The sequence below is a fragment of the Papaver somniferum genome, chromosome 4, assembly GCF_003573695.1.
Source record: "Papaver somniferum cultivar HN1 chromosome 4, ASM357369v1, whole genome shotgun sequence".
In the NCBI taxonomy this organism is placed as follows: Eukaryota; Viridiplantae; Streptophyta; class Magnoliopsida; order Ranunculales; family Papaveraceae; genus Papaver; species Papaver somniferum.
The window spans coordinates 110,067,646-110,086,844 of record NC_039361.1 but is presented as its reverse complement, the minus strand read 5'-3'; the positions used below and the strand labels follow the sequence as shown (position 1 = coordinate 110,086,844).

The 19,199-nt window shown below is 36.3% G+C and overlaps 2 protein-coding genes across 2 annotated transcripts; both read right to left on the bottom strand.

Moving 5' to 3' along the window:
- Positions 1-478: 478 nt before the first annotated feature.
- LOC113276316 (ribosomal RNA processing protein 36 homolog) lies at positions 479-4,017 on the bottom strand. Its single transcript, XM_026525914.1, has 9 exons — positions 3,690-4,017; positions 3,326-3,468; positions 3,180-3,246; positions 1,765-1,817; positions 1,517-1,571; positions 1,343-1,417; positions 967-1,084; positions 837-883; positions 479-746 (listed from the first exon to the last, which is right to left on the bottom strand). Exons 1-9 carry the CDS (start codon positions 3,846-3,848, stop codon positions 636-638), a joined length of 828 nt encoding a protein of 275 aa, XP_026381699.1. The 5' UTR covers positions 3,849-4,017; the 3' UTR covers positions 479-635.
- Positions 4,018-7,534: 3,517 nt separating this feature from the next.
- On the bottom strand, positions 7,535-11,099 carry LOC113276314 (lysophospholipid acyltransferase 1-like). Its single transcript, XM_026525911.1, has 8 exons — positions 10,667-11,099; positions 9,896-9,951; positions 9,222-9,442; positions 8,721-9,120; positions 8,530-8,615; positions 8,280-8,343; positions 8,058-8,167; positions 7,535-7,920 (listed from the first exon to the last, which is right to left on the bottom strand). Exons 1-8 carry the CDS (start codon positions 10,966-10,968, stop codon positions 7,777-7,779), a joined length of 1,383 nt encoding a protein of 460 aa, XP_026381696.1. The 5' UTR covers positions 10,969-11,099; the 3' UTR covers positions 7,535-7,776.
- Between the last annotated feature and the right edge of the window lie 8,100 nt (positions 11,100-19,199).

Below are 19,199 nucleotides of genomic sequence, written 5' to 3'. Positions count from 1 at the left end.
ACCATCATATAAACCGATTACTCTGCATGCTCTTCATGGCCGAAGAACAAAACCAAGAATCGGTTTATTCAATATGTCAACATAAACCGCTTCTGGGTGTAATCAGAGATTTTGATTTTCGAAAATCGAAGATTTAAACATGTAAATCAATGAAGAAATGCGAATCATAGAATGAGTCGATGGAGATTTACCTTTTTCTTGGCTGGATCGAAGATCGTTGGAGAAGAGGATAAAAAAAATTGATTAGGGTTTCGAAAATTTGGAAAGATTAGAATGAAAATAGAAACTTTTTTAGGTTTAGGTTTTTTATGTTTTTGGATTTACTGAAAAAAGAAAAAATAGTATTTATATGAGATAGTATTTATAAGAATTAACTTGGGGGTAAATTAGTATTTTTGAGAAATTTGGTAGCCTATAGCAATTTGGTGGAGTGGGAAGGGAAATTTGATAGGCCCCAAATAAGTGTCATACGCCCCAATTTAGCCAGGTAAAAAATATCGAATGAAATTAAAACTAAGACCACACTCTACTGTTGAAGCTTATAAGAAAAAAGAGGGGAGAAAGTTTCAAAACTTACAAAATTTGACATTAGAATGTAATACTGTAGAAATACAATTTTCACTACATCTTCAATTCTACTCTGGTTGGTCATCCTTGCCAGGCCTTCGGTAAGGCATGTACCTGTGGTCTTTTGCAGCATTCTTCTTCCTTCTATCATTCAAGAATTTTTCAAGCTTGCCAGAAGCCTGCAAATATGAGTTGTATAAACATATCAAAATTTGAACTGAGAACTCAAATGACTACTTTGTAGTGTTCCTTAAAGGGCTGATACATACCTTGAGTTGATTGTATTGTTCAATAAGACTTTGTCCCCGTAAGTCCGCTGCAAAATTATGTATATGTTAGGGTTTCTGAGCTTTATAAAGGAATCATGTTATGAGAGGGAGAGAGAGAGAGAGAGAGTACATCGCTTAAGATAATATGGTTGTTTCCCTTGCTTTGCGGCTTCCCTCTCTTTCTTTTTATGATTGCGCAGAATATCTGCATCAGTACGCTTCACTGACCCTGCTTTTAGTTGCTTGTCCTGAAGAGGAATGGAAAGAGACATCAAATTTAAAACACCAGAAAATGGTTTAGCAAATTTTTGATAAAAATATGCTTCCTATTTCATTTGTTCTTTAGAAAAGAACACGAAAGGGACCATAGTCGGACAGTACTAAAATTAGAACATTTTCGGACAACGTGGTTAAAAGACTTCTGCAAAAGCTATCGTTCATCTGGATACCTCCATAGTAATTCAAAGGATAAATAAAAGAAATAGAAGTAAAACTGGGGCACTAACTATGGAAGATATGCGGCTCTTCAAGTCAGCAATGACTTTTGGGTCTTTTGATTTCTTCATCAACTTCTGTAGTTCCTACAAAACACAAAAAGAACAGCTCTTATAGCAGCAAATAAGTCTATCCGCAATGTGCTTTTAATCAGATACTATCAACAAATGAGGAAAATAAATCACCTCTTTCTCAGCAGGAAGCTTATTCTTAAACAAGAAATCATATCTCTTTCTAAATCTGTACACTCATAAACAAACAAGTTAAGGTCAAATGTCCAGAAGAGCCAATCATGGAGCCACACACTAACATGTGAAATAAACATAAAAGAAAGAAAAACTGTCATGTTTCACTCACATTAGCTCTATGAATTGTGAAAATTCAATTGCAACATGAGAAAACATGTACGCAAATATATATCTAGAGAGCTCACCCATCAGTATCAAGTTCCCCAGATAAAGACTCAAATCGTGGATCACGTGCCACCTGAATACAGAAACTAAATACATAAATAGTTCAAGACGAAGACATCATTCCACTATTTGGGATAAGGTGCAGAAGAACAAGAGATCACAAATACAGTACAAACAAATTGTCTCAAATCATCACCAGCACTAGAAAGCAAAAGGTGCTACTCGCAACACTAAGAAGAGCCTCCTTTACTGGTACAGAAGACGTGATGCTGCTTATGGAGTTAATGTAAAACCACATATAGTTTATCGTTTTGGTTCAACCTAAGCATTTTCTAACTCAAATTAGAGACAGTCTAATCATGCTTTCTAGTTCTGACAAGTTATGTTCCTTCTCCGCAATTAAGTTGGCCTTTCTATCTATTTAAACTCTAATAAGGTAGGTAGTGCTAGATAAGTTAAGCGAGGGAGAATCAAATTCGAAAGCCACAATTTGCAAATAAAACCACAAATTTATCTTCTTTCTTCGGCAACACATGAAAACTAGGCTATATATTTAACTTGTGAATTACAAAAACTACTTCATGAACGTGAGGGTAGTTTCGAGGGCATATGATGAATCCAGAACAGGGACAGTAGAATTAACCATCAATGCTTGCATGTGACTCCTAACAATGTGGATAATGATTATTGACCCGTTGAATTGTTTTTTGGAAATCTTAAACTAAAATAAGTGATTCGTTTTATTTTATGCTAAACAATGTATTTGATAAAAATCTCTCTTCATTTTAAGCAACATACCTGAAACAGCCTCGTATTTGTAGTGGGTATTCTCAGCAAGGGTGAAACCATGAAAGTTATGCACTTCGGGATCAAAAATACCACTCCTTGTGAAACCCTGACTTTATATTGTAACAGTGGCTTAATGTTGCAGAATGCTATGATTTGTGTGTCTATTAACTGATTTGTATTTATGCTTCTTTCAATGTGGGCAGGTTTTAAAATCCCTTGTCAAGAATACCAAAGCAATTGAAGGTGCTAACTGCTAATGTTGAGAAAACAAGTCCGTGTCTGCGCATTGCCTAAATGCAAATGAGAATGCAAGTGTTGTGGTTATCTATACTACTCGACTATGATTACGGTGAACAGCACTCATATCTTTTCCCTTCGAGATTGGACTAGCCGTTTTTCTTTTTGTCCTTCATTTCCGTTATTTTTGTTTCACTTCCCTCTTATTGGTTTTTAATTAATCCAAATGATTCGTTCAACAATTCAAAAGCAAAGCCACAAATATATTTCTATGCAAAAACCAGGGCTAAGTGATAATCTCTACAGTCATTATCCCTCAATGCCGTTGAAACTCCTAAATATTCCGTAAAATTTCCATGTAATTGGATCATAAAAACAACAATGTAAATAATGAAAACTCGAAACTCACCTTTTTTGGAACTTGAATTACTTCCCTAAACCTCCCCACAGGCTTCTTGCTACTCATTTCCATTGGCCTTCATTCATTGAAACAGAAAAAATATCAACCACTGAAATTCATTGAAACACAAACAAAAGCACGCAATAGAGAACTACCTATTCTTGTTTTTTCGCTTAACCTTCATCTCTCCTTTGTTCTTTTTAGGTACAGCATGAAACCCATTAGAGCGTTCTTGATGAAGCTCTCCCATTGGGACATCCGCAAGCGTACGTTTTATTGCCGCTTCCAAATCTTCTTCCTACAAAAATAACAAACAGTCATTCATTTTCAGTAAACAACAGAATTCTTGTTCTTCTTCTAGTTGAATTGGTAACAATAATTTTCTAAATCAATCATGAGAGTGTTCCCTATAACAGATGAATTTAGGTTAATGAGGCAGTTGTAATTTAGGGATTGGCCAAGTGATGCAGAACATAGATTATCTTTAATAAAATAGAGAGTACAGGGGGTTTAACTAACCTCTTCTTCTGAAGAAGATTGGTCGTCATCTTCAATCTGGGAATCATCATCTTCACTCTGGTGGTCATCTTCACTTTGGTGGTCATCTTCTTCATCACTGTTTGCAAATTTGATTTTTGAAGGACCAGCTTTTTCCATGTATGATTTCTTTATTTCCATTCTTCAAAGAAATTCAGAGTATCAGAAATCAATACGAGATTTAGGTTGATTTTGCTTTAGAGGTGGAAGAAAAACTCAGAGTGAAATATCAAGAGAGCTAGGGTTTTAGCCGAGAAGGAAAGGAAGAAGAGTGAAAGACAACGAATTGGAAAATGGTTAAACTCCAATTTTAGCCTTCGGTTGTACTGGGCCTTGGCTACATGCGGCCAGAAACTCCGAAAGAAATAAGTAGAATGATTTTTTAGGAATTTTTTTAGTGACCATGATTTTTTTTGAGGGATCATGATTTTATTAGGCCATCTTCTCTACAGTTATATTGGGTGTCCTAAAGTGTTGAAATGACTAACCTATCCTTAATCTAATTTAATTTAAAACCAACCTAATAACCACCTATATATATAACCACCACCTCCTCCCACCATCACCGCCCACCACCGCCGATTACCACCATCACCATCTCCGATTATCACCACCACCAACCACTGATTACCACCACCACCTCCTCCCACCACCACCGCCCACCACCGTCGATTACCACCACCACCACCTCCGATTATCACCACCACCTCCGATTACCACCACCACCACCTCTATATATATAGCTTAATTTAAGACATTAACAAAGATATTCTCACAAACTCATTACTTGTCATTCGTTTTTTTGTTGAATAAATGAGAAGTAATCATCAAAATGAGTTGAAAATGGAAGTTGCAAAGAGGTTTAATGGAGGGGTTTTTTTTTTCAGACAAAAGTTCGGTTACGTCGCAAAAAACAAGTCTCAGCCAAACTTTTAGTTCGGTTACGTCGCAAAACGTTCGGCTATCACGAATTAATTTTTTTCTTAACCGAACTCAGAGTTCGGTTGATTCGCAAAAAATACTTTTAACCGAACTCCTTGTATTAGAACAACACAAGTCCATAAGTTCGGTTCCTTCGCAAAATAAAGATATCACCGAACTTTAAGTTCTGTTGGTAGAGCAATTTGATATGTAACCGAACACACAAGATGTACACAAATAAATTGTTAAGTTCAAAGTTCGGTTACCTACCATTTTATACTAGGTAACCGAATATAGCACTGTAACTTTGGTTGTTGTTTTTTTGTAGGTGAGTTCGGTTAGATACTCTTTTGGATAAAAGTTTGCGAACCAACCGAACTTCTTACACTTGGAATAATTTTTTTTAACGTAAAGTTCGGTTGGATAGTTGGTTGGTATGAACTTTGCGTACCAACCGAACTATGCACAGTTGGTAAAATTTTATTTTCACGTAAAGTTCGGTTAGTTATTGTATGCAAAGCAACCGAACTTCTAGACCCTAAAGTTCGGTTACATTGCGGGCAAACCGAATATTACACTGTACGACCAAAACCTCAATTAACGAGCGAGTTCGGTAACCTGCGTGTTTGGAAAACGTAACCGAACTACACTTTCAGGTGGGTTCGGTTACATGTTCTTGACATATGGTAACCGAACTAGCCCAAATCTACATAAAAAATTTCATTTTTTTTGAAAGTTTGGAGCAATTAAACCAACATTATCTAAGTTTGAAGCATACCTGATAACCCAAATGGTCTTCCTCCGGTTGTGGTTGGTAAAATTCATCGTTTTCATCTTGATATTGAATTTGGGGAAGAATACAATCACCATATAAGAAATAACTCATATACGGATCATTGTGAAGATTAACAAATACTCTAGGAGAGGAAGGAAATGAAGATTCAGATGTGCTATCATTAATTGAATCATCACTTGAATACTCAAGATTAGTGAACTAAAAAAAAAATTATTTTCCATGTTTTTCTTCTTCATGTTCTCTAACTTTACTCTCTCAATAATTCTACTTCTTTAGCTTAATCATTTCACTAATGATTTCACTAATCATTACCCAAAAGTAATCAGGAGGGTAGTTTAGGTATTAATATAAATATCTAGATAAGGGGTGACCTAAATTTACTTCTAAATGTCTTACTAAAAATAGAACCATGGTCCCCCCAAAAAAACCATGGTCCCCAAAAAATCGTTCAATAAGTATCCGTTAAACCTTATTGGCCTTGTCTGTTTACTGCTGATTCATTTGGAAACCTATTTTGAGGTATACTAGATTTTTTTGAGGCATACTATATAATTCCAAAATAGGGTCACTAAATAAAAAACAACATCACCATTTTTGATAATGGCATAACTACCCTTATATAATTAGTGTAAATGATTATGATTAGAATTAATTAATTATGAATTTTAAGGATTGATTAAACATTAAATTATTAGTGGTGAATTAGTAGAAAAATCAAATTTATGTGAGAGAGTTGGGATTCTTGAGAGGAAGAAGAAGAAGTGAAGAAAAAAAGCTTGGGTTTTGACTTTTGAGATTTTAGTGATTAGAAGTGACCAGAATGTGTGATTCAAATCAGAGATAAACTTCTATCGAGGTTTAATTTCCTTTTATAAGTTGAATCTGCCAAAAAATTGAATTTTTAAAACCCAGATCTGCTGACCAGATGAACAGTTCGGCTCAAAAGTTATCAGCCGAACTTCACTCAGAAACTGAATCATCCACTAGGTTCGGCTTGAAAAATTGAGGTTCGACTGGAAAATTGAGGTTCGGCTGGAAAATTGAGGTTCGGCTGAAAATATTGTAAAGTCGCATTAGCCGAACATAGTGTTTCTCTAAATCATACACTAAGTTCGTCTCAAAATTGATACTGCAAGATCAGCCCAACTGATCTTCTAAAAACCCTAATTTCATCTTTGAAATCATATTCTACCTATCAAACAAAATAAAATCAATCAAAAACAAGATGGGTTTGTTACGCATACATTCCAAAATACATCTAAGAGCAATTGAGATTTGGATTTCGCATTCCAACATCGCTCACTTCGATTCGTGTTTCCTTTGATTGATTAATTTCTTTATTGAATTGGAGTCCTAGATGTTTAAGTTTAAAGTTTATTTTGATTTTTAATTTTAGGTTTTTGAGGATAAGGGAACTATGACAAATTGAAATTATTTAGGGATATATAGGTAATTACACTACCTTTAGACACCCCTTATAAACCCACCCTAGATAATATAATGGATGAGTATGCCTCAAAAAAAATTAGTATGCCTTAAAATAGGTTTCTTCATTTGAGGCGTCCGGATCTGAGCCGTTTAGATTCGACTGAAATCGTCTGACTCATCTGGATCTGACTCAATTTATTTTAAGTCAGACCTGACTTGTCTGACTCAAAAACATGTGAACCAGCTTGGTCCTATGAGTCAGGAATATATTCATACCTGACTCAAACGAGTCCAACTCAAGAATCAGGTCTGAGTCAAAATAGAAAACAAACTGTCTGACATCTGACTCACGAGTTGACTCAGCTTCAAAATCGTGAGTCAGATGCAAACAAACATGATTAAATAGCCGATGACGGTCCAAAAACTAAAAAGTTATACGAAGAAAGGAAAAAAACCTAAAAAATATTTTAGTTGGAAACTGAAAATTTTGGGTTTCATAATAGATCTAGGGAACACTCTATTATCTTTGTTGTTTATCTTTGCTTGCTCTTAGTCTTGTTGTTTATCTTTGCTTAAATCATGTGTGTAATAATAGTGCATGATAAGTTGGGTTCTCAGATAAAAAGAGTAAAAGGTTGCCAAGAAGAGCTACTATTAAACAGTAAACTTCGTGGAAGCAATAAAAAGAAGAAAAGCTCAAATGATTAAAAGAAATCTCAGTGAAGATTTAAACTGAGGTTTTTTACATGGGGGAAATTTTCAAAAGCAGATCAATCAATAATTTAGAGCTTTTTGTCTAAATTAGAAATATAACAATTCTCAACAAGAAAATGAATCAGGGATGAAGCCCTAGACTGCTTTTAACCACTTTTGGATTTATCTTGTTTCGACATGCTAAATGAAATATGGTCTTCTGATTTTTTTTCACTCTTCTTTTCTTCGGTTAGATGATCTTGCAGGCTTTGCTGGTTTGACAACCATGCCGAGGAGGATCAACACAATGGGGATGACAGTACCAATGTAATGTACACTCCCGTATGAAGCTAGTGTCTCGTGCATGCTCAACACCTTCACATTAAACCATAACCAACAAGATGTTCAGCGAAAAGAAAAGTTTGATCGGGTTTACATTTTCATGGATAAAATAGAGGAATGATTCATCTTTTGTCATTAAAATAAGTGACTAGTTTTGAATGTCAACTTACCATGAATCCAACGCAGGAATAGTTAAGAACCAGTACGGTATATGCGAAATTCATAAGGACAAGTACGGTCTTAAGACCCTGAGGAACAGCTTGCTGCCATCGGTAAATAACTGACAGAAACAAAACAAATCAATTAATATGACTGAACATCAAGGGTTAGAATCATTGCAGAAGGCTTCAAGACACGAGTTTTCTTTCAAGGGAAAACAATTAGATGGATACCTCTTGAACCTGCAATCATCAATGCTGATTGAACAAAGAAAATGATGTATCCAGGATATAGTCCCTATTAAGTAATGAGGCGAAGAAGGAGAAAGTTAGCCTTTTTGGAGAAGCACTGTAAAAATAACAGATGTTTCATAATTTAACGGAACACTGAGTAAATCTAAGAATTTCTTCTTCTTATTTACCCCATCTAGACAGGCGTCCCTTATCAGTGCACATAAAGGATTAAATTTAAGTCTATACTTACATGCCATACAGCGCTAACTGTCTGTGTAGCCAGCAACTGCAGGAAACCAGGTTTTTTACCCTTCTGAATGAGCCTCTCATACACATCTAAACCATAACAAAAAATTGAAGTTAGCTATCGGTAATTAATGAAGACAAAGAAATTAAAGTGAAAATGTAGTCATCCTGAAAATATATCAACCAAGAGCTTACAGTGGCGTAACCAAGTGCTGACTTGAATATTCCAGTAAACTGGCAACTGAACAGCACTCTTAGCAAATTCAACTCCAAGAATATCGACATTTTTCGCTCGGTCCCATTTTGGTGAAGAAGAATCAGACCAACCAGTGAAACCCAAGCCAGAAATAATGATTGAAGCCTCAGAAATTGACCAGATAAAGTAATATTTCCACCTTGCTGTAAACCCAGCCATAAACTGGTAACTAAGCCGTTTCCAGAAACCATATTCCTGGTATAGAGGGTCAGTAAACCGGGACAATGGATAATACGGAACCAGGAACAAATAAAAGCCCATGCAGAAAGCGCCTTGCAAGATAGCTCGAATGGTTGCACCAAAAGGCGATGGTGTTCCTTTCTGAGAGGGTGCCCAAATCTGTGAAAGCCAATGGAAATAAAAAGAAAAACATTAGCAATTGATTAATGCAGACAGAAATAAGGTTCCAAACAACTAGGGAAGACATCCAGGAAACATACCCCTTTTCTTTCTGTCCATTCCAAATAATCTTTCATTTCATAAACTGGTCCAGCAAAGTGACTTCCACAGCACAGGCAGAATCCAATATACTCAATTAGTGAAGGCAACTTAAGCAGACGGTTTTTCTTTTGCGCTTCACGAAGACCCTCTTCTTTTAATAATCCATCATTGTAATTAATTGCACAAGAGATGACCTTTAGGACCAACACCATCAATGCTCCTACAATGAGGTTAAAAAGAAAACTACATTATAAATTCATGATTGACCTAATTATTCCAGATGAAATGGGATTGACATAAAAATGTATTTCACACTTGATAAACATCTCTACATGCAGACACGAGGGGTGGAGTCGGGTACTTTGAGATATTTGGCGCTAATATAAAACAAACAAAAAGAAAAACGTTGCACTGTGAACAAGGATTAATGCCTCGACGGATCATTTTATTTACCATGACAATTGAGATGATACCAGATCCAACATCCATCTAGATGCTTGGCTGATTTTTCGTTAAGATTTTGATCAGTCTTGTGCTACTAGCATAAACCTATTTGGTCCTTTCTTCTCAACTTGCTTTATTTATCTCCAACAATTACATGACTTATGGCTACAAGGAATCTTTTTTCCCATTTATAGTTAGACTACAAGGCAGGGGTTAAGATTTTGTGTACCAGTTGCATCAATCCCTCCTTCCTTCCATGCATCCCCGCTCATGTAATATACATGGCTACACAAGCAGAAGACTCGTCAAACATCAGATGACAAATGAGAGAGTTAAACATGATATTAAGTTAAAAATGATGAAACATAGGACTAACATATACACAAATATTCAACTGACATAATTCTTTGTCCCTAACACCGTATGAGTTGGGAAAAGACATCATTCCGCATAGATTATATAATGCACAACATAACTGATGACTGATTAATTGCTGTGACGCAGGGGCTGTTAGGAAATGCACAAAGGCGGAGTATCTTTCGCACTATTGCAAACTACACTGTTGTCACAAAAACATTCAGCATATTATGTATTCCTTGTTTCAAAGATAACACGAGAAGATCTCAAAGGTTCAACTTTATGATGATCTCTCTGCTTCAATTTTTTCGAAACTGAAGACCTTTCACTAAGTAAAAATTGTTTTCCACACATCAATATTACCTATCCAGAGTTCGCATGTAAGAATTGTCAACACTCAAATTCAGGAACTACATTATTGTAAATATTCAAATATCAAGTTCCTCTAATTATGCATCCGAATTCCCATATTATCTTCATATTTCAATCACCAACTATAAAAATCAAAATATCAGAGTTCATATCAGAATTGAACTCTAGAAACTCCAGAACCAGATCTATATCACAATTTACAATCTAAACCCTATAAAAATCCAAAGAGAAAATAAAAAACTGAAATTGAGAGAGATATGAGAGAACATACCATCCAATAAGATAACCAAATCCAGTGAAGAAAGTAATAATTCCACAATACTTTCTCATCACAATCATAGAAGTATAACCCAACAACATTGGAATCAAAAAGTGAAGATTTGATGAGAACCCAAAAGACAGATACGATAAAATCACACCAGTAATTGCTGAATAGAGATGTTTTGGTAAAGTCCCAGGTACAAATCTATGTAAGAAACTAACTGGAATTGTTGCTACAAAACAGAGTAAAAATCTTAATACTGCTACTGATACACCAATAGCAGATGCCATTGTTACCAAATCAACTTCCATGGCTGCTGAGAGTCTAACTCAGCCTGACTCAACTCAATTCCAAATAACCCTAAATTTTTGATTCTGTCTCTGTAAAATCAAGTTGAAGAAGAAAAAGAAAAAAAATATTTGCAAGAGTTTTTTAGTTTGGTTTTGTTTCTATACGTGGAATTACATTAATGGCCTTTTAGTAGTTGGCGAGAGACAGAAGAGTTAAGATTGGCTCAGGTCGTGAAATTACGAAACTGTCCTTTTTTCTTTTTGTGAAAATTCTGAGTTGAATGCGATAGGAAGGAATTGGATTGGGTTATTGTGTTAATATTCTGACACGTGGTAACAGATTTCGAGGTTATCAAGTTCCAGTTTATGTGGGGTCAGTTTTGTTTTAAATGTGTGCGTTGGAATGTACGAAGATGGTTCGAGGTATCAGACTGGAGCTCGGTGTTACTGCCGGACGGAGAATGTGCTAAGATATGTTCGGTAGTAATTTAGTGTTGTTTGCTACTAGATTTATGACTGTTGGATTTGATAACATTGATTTTGACATTGGGAATGTTTGGGTGATGGCCTGTCATTTTTTTTTATCAAAAATCTGTTTGGATAACCTTCAAGAGCAGTTTTTTTTGGCTTCTAATAGCATGTTTGGACACAAAAAGTTAATTTTTTGATTTCTGGAAGTCGTTTTGAAATTTGATTGCCGAATTGACTTCTGATTTTTCGACTTCTAGAAGTTATTTTTGATATGCTATCCAAACATGGTATTAACTTTTGGCGTTTTTGTTTCTACAAGTCATTCTGAAACTATGTACCCAAACTAATTTCTGATTTTTCTTATTCCAAAAGTCAAAAGGTAACTTATGGAATGACATCCAAACGTGTTATTATAGCGCGTTTAGAATTCAAAAGCAGAAGTGTTTCCGCTTCTCCAGGAACATAAGTCGGAAGATATTTGTATCACATAAAGTCGATTTTTGTAGTTCTAAAAGTTCTTTTGAAATTCTACACCCAAATTAACTTTTTTATTTTTTGACTTCTAAAAGTCAAAACATTATTGCAAGATGTAAGGAAAAATATAAAAATGACTTTCCAAACCCAGAAAGCTACCTCATTTTAGGATTGATTTCTGCTTCTAGAATACATCAATTTTTCGATTTTTAAAAGCATCAAAGCTGGAAGCTATGGGAATAAAATTTGAGAATGACTTTCGATTTATTGACTTGCGCTTTTAAGTCTGTAAGTGGATCAAGTGCTTTGTTTGTCCTTTGGCCTCCTCTCTTTTGTGGTCCTCTAATGTCCTAGCGTTGGCTGCAAATGCGCTATGATCCGATTGGTTTTACAACAGTGGTGATCGATTGGTAGTTAATTGATGACAGTGAAAGCTAAAACAAAAATTTAAGGCACTCTGCTACCGGATGTGCCGGCATTTGGGCACCGTGGATCACTTCTCTACTCAAAGCTTATGAAAATAAATAACAAAATTTATAAAACAAATAGCAACATGATTAATGATTAGCACACATACATGAGTTGGGTTTATTACAAAATCTAAACTGGATTACGATCGTAAAACAGAGTATACAAATAGTAAGTTATACTCACTGACTTGGGTTGTGCATTATTTACCAAAACCCGTATACTTGCCCTAGTGTAAGCACATGAACACCTGGATGATTCAGATAGTACAGTCAAATCAGAAGATTATCGTAGACATTGTTTATATGTAATCTCTAATAACAGTTCCCTCCACCATCTAAATTTGTAACTGTTTTCTATTGTTTTTTTAATGACTTTTTGAAGCAACTAGTTTTATGGCTGGAGTGTACAACAAAAATACCCTGAATCCTTATTTATAAGTTTTTAAATCCGTCCTATGTCATGAACCTTGTAGCACACACCGTTGAACCCGAATTTCATGACTGTGCTCCCTAATTTTCATGTTCAAAATTTAATGTATTTACATGATTGTTCTGCATGCAAATTGCCTTCCTTTTCAACCCTTAAAAATCTTGATCAATGGGTGTTACTGCCGGACGGAGAGTGTACTAAGGTATGTTTCGTAGTAGTTTTGTTTTGTTTACTACTCACTACAACAAAAACACACATGGATCATTCTTAAAAAGTGTGATCTAAGTATTGATTGTCTATGATCTTTGACAGTATGGTGATTTATAGATAACAACTCTCCTGCAATGAAAAGTGTGATCTTCCCCTATTCAAACAACATAAGTTTTAAAAAGTTGAGATCTAAAGACAAGGTTTTAATAGTAGTGATCTTTCCTCTAAGTTTTCAACCCAGCCTATACAAACAGTATTATTCCATTCCATTTCTGCACCTGTAACCCATACCATATTTGCACCTGTAACTCAAATTCAACAAGTGATATAAATAGGAAGCAATGTCTGAATTAAATTCATTCCATGTCTGAATCAAATACACATTCCTGCAGTCTTACTACATCGATCAAAGTATATACTGAACAACCTGTACTGAATTTGCTGAGTCTACCAATTTGTAGACCAAACATACTGATTTAACACTCATTACATGAATAATAGTTCTACTAAAAACTGTAAATGCAATTTCAAGTTGCAAATTCCGTTCCAAAAGGGGAAATCTCAGTCATCAACCAAAGTTAAAATGTCACACTGCATCGTTCAGAACAGATTCGGCAAACACCAGAGTGTATAGGTTGATGTCAGTCTCAAGTTCTTGCAGTTAGAGGCCACATCAATAGAAGGTTACATAATACACATTTATCAAAGTATGCAGTAGAATTCTTTTACGCATGTTAATGCAGCTTGATAATAACAAAATCTTGAGTCTATTATTTGATTTTAACAAGAAAAATTAAGATCCCTTTAAAAGTTAGTAAGAGCAACTGCTGAGGAATAAATTAATATTTTCAAGGGTCATAAGTTGAACGTACAACAATTTTGGGTCATTGTTTCTTCTTGCTTATGTTGCACAAAAAATTTATCACCTGTATATCTCACCATATTTTCTTACTCTCTCATGTTCTTGTGTTTTTCTACCCTGAATTTACCCTGGTTTGTCCTCTGTTTCTATCTACTTCTACAGTCTACACTCATTTCAAATTTTCTTATCCTTTCCTTTTCTTTTACTCATATTTCTTTCCTCTAATGTCTCTTCAGGTTCTGTCAACATGCTGCATTAGTGTGTCATTTTGTGTAGGAATTGAGATACCCTCATCTTAGCTTTGATAGCTATAGTAACACTGCAAAACTGCAAAAGCCATAACACACTTCCCTACTTCCTAACCTATTTAACGAAGTCTTAAGCTTTAGAATTATCTAACAAAGCCAACATAAGGTCCATAGGATAAATTATCATCCCTGGCAACAGCTGAATAGAAAAAATCTAGAATTTTCAGAATTTTACCTTACAGAGCTGAGGAAGGACAAGTTTCACTCCTTGGCCACTAAATTGCAACATCATTGCATGAGCATCATGTTTAGCAGCTTCACGCACAGCCGAAACTACAACTTAGAAAGCAACTAACAACAGAGGAAAAATTTGAATGATGTACCTAAACCAAGACAGACAAACAGAAAAAAAATCAGATATATGAAAAAATTTGCAGTACAAAACCAGACGCATACCGTGCTCCCTATCAAAGACTCGTTAGGTGTGTACGCATAGCTCATATTATACCTCATTCAACTTCACCAGCAGTCCTGCTTGTTTAATATCCTCTGCATCGTCCTCCTTATCTACAATACTAGTTTTGTTTTCTGTTGCCTTGATAACTTTTTCTATGTCTTCATCCTTTCCTAGCACAAGGTCTGTTGTTGTTCTACTATCATCGACCATATGTATAAAAGGAAACAGAACATTATCAAGATTTCTGAGAATATGAAAAGGGGTTGTTGCAATTGAAGAAAAACAAAAAACTAAGAAGAATCGATCGCATTTAAGTTGTTACCTTGAATATGTAGCCGTAGGAATCATCAGCCACGTGGGAGACAACCATGGTGTTGGCATATCAGGACATGGTAAAGAAAGTGAAATTCTTTCGTCCTCCAGGTCATACCTGTACACCCAGAACAGATTTTAGTGTAAAATACACACAACTCTTTAATAAACCCATATCTGATGCCAATCAAGACAGTCGCGTAAACACATATAATCCATATCACATACCATCTCAATTCAAATATAGACAGGCAAACACTTCACTTACCAACAGTACTACACTTTGCAGTCCTACAGATCATTCATTCATGACAGCCTAAGGTTTCTCAACAAACTCAAGAAACCCCAGATTTTACATCTCAAATTTCTTTTGATCCAAAGACAACCAAGCAAGCAATACTCTTATCAATACTGCACTTAATCAAAGTAACAGCAACAGAGACATCAATATAGCAAAAATACACATTTTGCTTCAAATAAGGAATTTCTTTTCCATTCTTTTGCTAGTATTTTGGTTTTCGGAATTTGGATCGATCAGACTTATCCCTTCCTTGTCACTATTTTAATTACGAACATAGCTATGTACTTGAATGGTTGACTTAAAATAAATGAATACAACTAGAGTAGAGATTAGATTAATCCTTGAGCATATATATAAGATTCGTGGCTTCTGCGTTCATCAATACTAATAACTTGGCGATATGAGAGAGAAAAACAACCAAGTCTGCCATTGAAGGTGGTGGAACTGGAACATTACCATAACACAAAGACTTCCTAAACCAGGACATCTGTAACACCAGTACTCTCCATATCCATAGACATAATTGGTTCTTTTCCAAAAAGGGAATTGCACTAACTGAAACCCTCACCTACAGTGTGTATCACTTTTAAGCACCAAATACCATTCGATTTTAATAAATTTTCTATGAACTCATATACCGGTTGGGATTAGGAGTCGATAACAAGTGATTTGTAAAGACACTCAATAAAACCACTAATCATAACCTGACATTAGTCTTAACAGATGATGAGTGCTAAAAAGTGCATATTTCTATATATTTTTCTTGGCATTTAACTCATCTCTTGTGCATTAATTCTACATTTTATCCCATATTCTGTATTTTCTTTGTTTTCAAGAATAAATACTTTTCTTAATTAATTTTGCATTTTTAGGTACTAAATAAAGCCTGGTTATCTCACGGAGCGAAAAGAGCAAAGGAACGGCAAAGACTCTCGCTAGGAGGAAGCGAAGAATGATGTTTGCAAGAGCCGGATCAATTAGAAGATATGGGCTTGGCATACCCAAGGCCCAAAACCCTTACCCAAATCCATTTCCATTATCCATACCCATTTCCATGAGAGCCGTCAGATTGGATCTATCTTGTCATCCAACGGTCGCCTCATCATTGTGCATCAAAATCCGAAGCTCCTGTCAAACACCATAGTACCTAACTCCATCTGAAACCGTCAATTTTGTTGTATCTCATAATCCAACGGTCGCTACATACCTCTCCATCGTAGCCGTTCGATTCAATCTATATGGGATCATCCAACGCTCTTTACTCGATGTTCATCAAAGTTCGCTATCCCCGCTTCACACCCTAGCAACCGAACACCTACACCCCAAACAAACAGACCCTAATCTCATTATCCATCGAGCTCTCTTCTCCCCAAATTCTCTGCAACAGCCATCCCCCAACAGACCTGCAACTTCTTCCACCTTCATCTCGAACACCACCACTACCACCTTCCCCCGACAAACTCAGTATTCCATCACCACCCTTGTCTCTTCCTTTATCGTCTGTAGCATCGAGTCCTGATGCTACAAACTCGACAGTGAGAGAAGCTAGGGTTCACAGAAGTCTAGGGCTAGGCCAACAGCGCAACAAGAGCTAGAGGAGGAGCAGAGGGACATCAAGAAGCATGGGTCGAGCTCAATTCAGGAAATTGGTGAGAGAATTTGATTTTCCCCAAAAAATTAGGGTTTCGAATTAAGGTTTTGTATTTTTGAAAAACTATAAAAGGGAAGCTGTAGAGAATGCAAAAACTGTTCTTGGGTCATCCGAGAAACCCCCTTATTGGGTTAATTTGATTTTTCAATCCAATGCATATCTTCTTCTTATCCACTATTAATGTTTGTTGTGTTAGTGTTCAATGTTTTGTTAATGTTTAAGTTTCAAGTATGTTCTGTCATGTGTAGTTAACTTTCTTGTGCTATTTCATTATGTTCTAAATCACTGGTGCTAAGGTTGAGATGAAATTTAATTCCTGTTAGGTGGTAAAATATTAGGAAGGAATTCTTGTAGTGATCAGTTGCCTAGGGAAGTGATGAACTTAGTATGTAATATCACCTGTGATTGAGTGTGCCTTAAACAGACACTCAATGCTAGGGGTGATTGAGTAACTCAGCTCATTAACTTTCCACAAAAGCATACCCTGGATTATAAGGAAGGCACGAACCTCCCCCTTTGTCCATTAGGGACAAGAACCTAAGCCTGAAGTGCTATTATCTAGCTAGGTATAAAATGGATTCAAGACCTAGTGCCTTACTGTTTTAACCCTTAGCTCATTATCAACATCTTCATGTCACTTATTGCCTCTGTCTCAGTTACTTTTAAGTTATTATTGTTGCTCTTGCTCACCACTGTCTTTGTCACTATATTACTCTTTTACTCACTGTCATGTTCTTGTTAATTTTCTTTCATGTCCTGTTTTCAAATTTTAATTTTCATATTTTCACTTTTGCTATAACTGTTAGTTCTGATTTTGTTCACTTCTCACAGCTCTCATTTCAGTCCATTCATGCTCTGTTAGCAGTTAGAGATAGCTAGGAAAACTTCATAACACCCCAAGTCTCTGTGGATCGACCCGTATTTGCACATTAGCTTCAATCGACACCGTGCACTTGCGGTATTAGTTTGTAGGTCTTTTTAGAAACCTACCAAGTTTTTGGCGCCGTTGCCGGGGACTTGGTGTCGTGTAGTGAAGTCTTTGCATCTTAGTATAAGCATTTAGTGCATCATAACTTGCATTTTCATCTTTGCATAATTTTTCATCTTTGCATCATTTTCCCTTGTTGTTCTTGCTGTTCTTGACAGCTTCTGTTGAGCTTTCCAGGTGCTCCTGTTGCTGTGCTGTTGTGACTCTGTTTTGCTTGGCTGAGCCCTTGCTGTTGCTGCTGATTGAGTTGCAGCTGGGCCTGCCACTTACTGCTACTTTTCAGCTGCCAGCCTCTGCTGCTGCCAAGACTACTGCTGTAGCTGTTGTGGTGCTCCTGCTTGTGCTGCCTCTGCTGTTGCTGGTGAACTGGTGGAACTGAGGCTATTAGTTTCCCCGTTGCTGCCTGCTGCTGCCTTCTGCACCTGTTGCTGTGTGACCTGACCCAAAGCCTGTTGTTGTGCTGTTGCTGCTGCTGCTGATCTGCTCCTGCTGCTAGGCCTGAAGTGGTGCTGCTGCCATTCATAAGCCAAGCCCAACTGGGCCTCAACAAAGACAAAAGCTTAGGATGATCCAAAGCCCAACTGGGCTTTTGCAACCAAACTGAGCAGCTGGGCTGTGCTTAAGCAAGTAAGCCTAAACCCATTAAGAGAACCCAACCTGTGGGCTTCCATTTTTAATTTGTGGGCTTGTAATAATTTTTTCCATTTTTCTGTTGGGTTTGTAATTAATTTCTTGTGGGCTTGTTTGTTTAATTGCTTGTGGGCTTGTGGTGTTAGATTGATTTGGGCCTGTAGTTTTAAATTAGAAAAACTGAACTTTTAAAAGCCCAACTGGGCCTCAGACCAAACAAGCAACAGTTGGGCTATTTCAAAAGCTACATTGGGCTTCAGTTTGCATACACATTGTAGGCTTAGTTCACCTTCCCTTGGCGAAGCAATTTCTTCCACCAATGTGGGCTTGCTCCCAACACTAAAACCAAAATTCTTGCTCCCAATACTAAAACCAAAATTTTTGCTCCCAATTAAAAACCAAATTTTTCTACCTCTTTAAAACCAAATTTGCTCCCATCAAAACCAAAAGCTCCCAAATGGGCTTTGTCTTCAAAGTCTAAAACCAAAATTTTCTAAAACCCATTAAAAACCAAATTTCTTTTTCCAAAACCCGACAAAACCAAATGTTACCCATAAAAACCAAATTTTTCCCAAAAATCCAAACCCATCAAAAACCAAATTTTGGGCTTTGTAACATAGTTACTTAGCTTTTGAGCCAAATCATGTCTAGATCTTGGTCTACAGTTGGGGAATACAACAAATCCCTTAGAGAACTTGCGTATGGACATACTTCACGTTATGAACCTCCCATAGACCATGATGTCAAT

Bases quoted from the DNA above. Each gene is read 5' to 3' on its own strand.
- LOC113276316 (XM_026525914.1), bottom strand. From the start codon at position 3,848: ATGGAAATAAAGAAATCATACATGGAAAAAGCTGGTCCTTCAAAAATC. The intron at 3,469-3,689 runs GTTAGTTAAACC...TTATTTTTGTAG, and splicing joins AATCTTCTTCAGAAGAAGAG to GAAGAAGATTTGGAAGCGGC. The intron at 1,085-1,342 runs GTTAGTGCCCCA...ATTCCTCTTCAG, and splicing joins AGAGCCGCATATCTTCCATA to GACAAGCAACTAAAAGCAGG.
- LOC113276314 (XM_026525911.1), bottom strand. From the start codon at position 10,968: ATGGAAGTTGATTTGGTAACAATGGCATCTGCTATTGGTGTATCAGTA. The intron at 9,952-10,666 runs GTATGTTCTCTC...CTGCTTGTGTAG, and splicing joins TTTGGTTATCTTATTGGATG to CCATGTATATTACATGAGCG. The intron at 8,168-8,279 runs GTATCCATCTAA...TGTTTCTGTCAG, and splicing joins GATGATTGCAGGTTCAAGAG to TTATTTACCGATGGCAGCAA.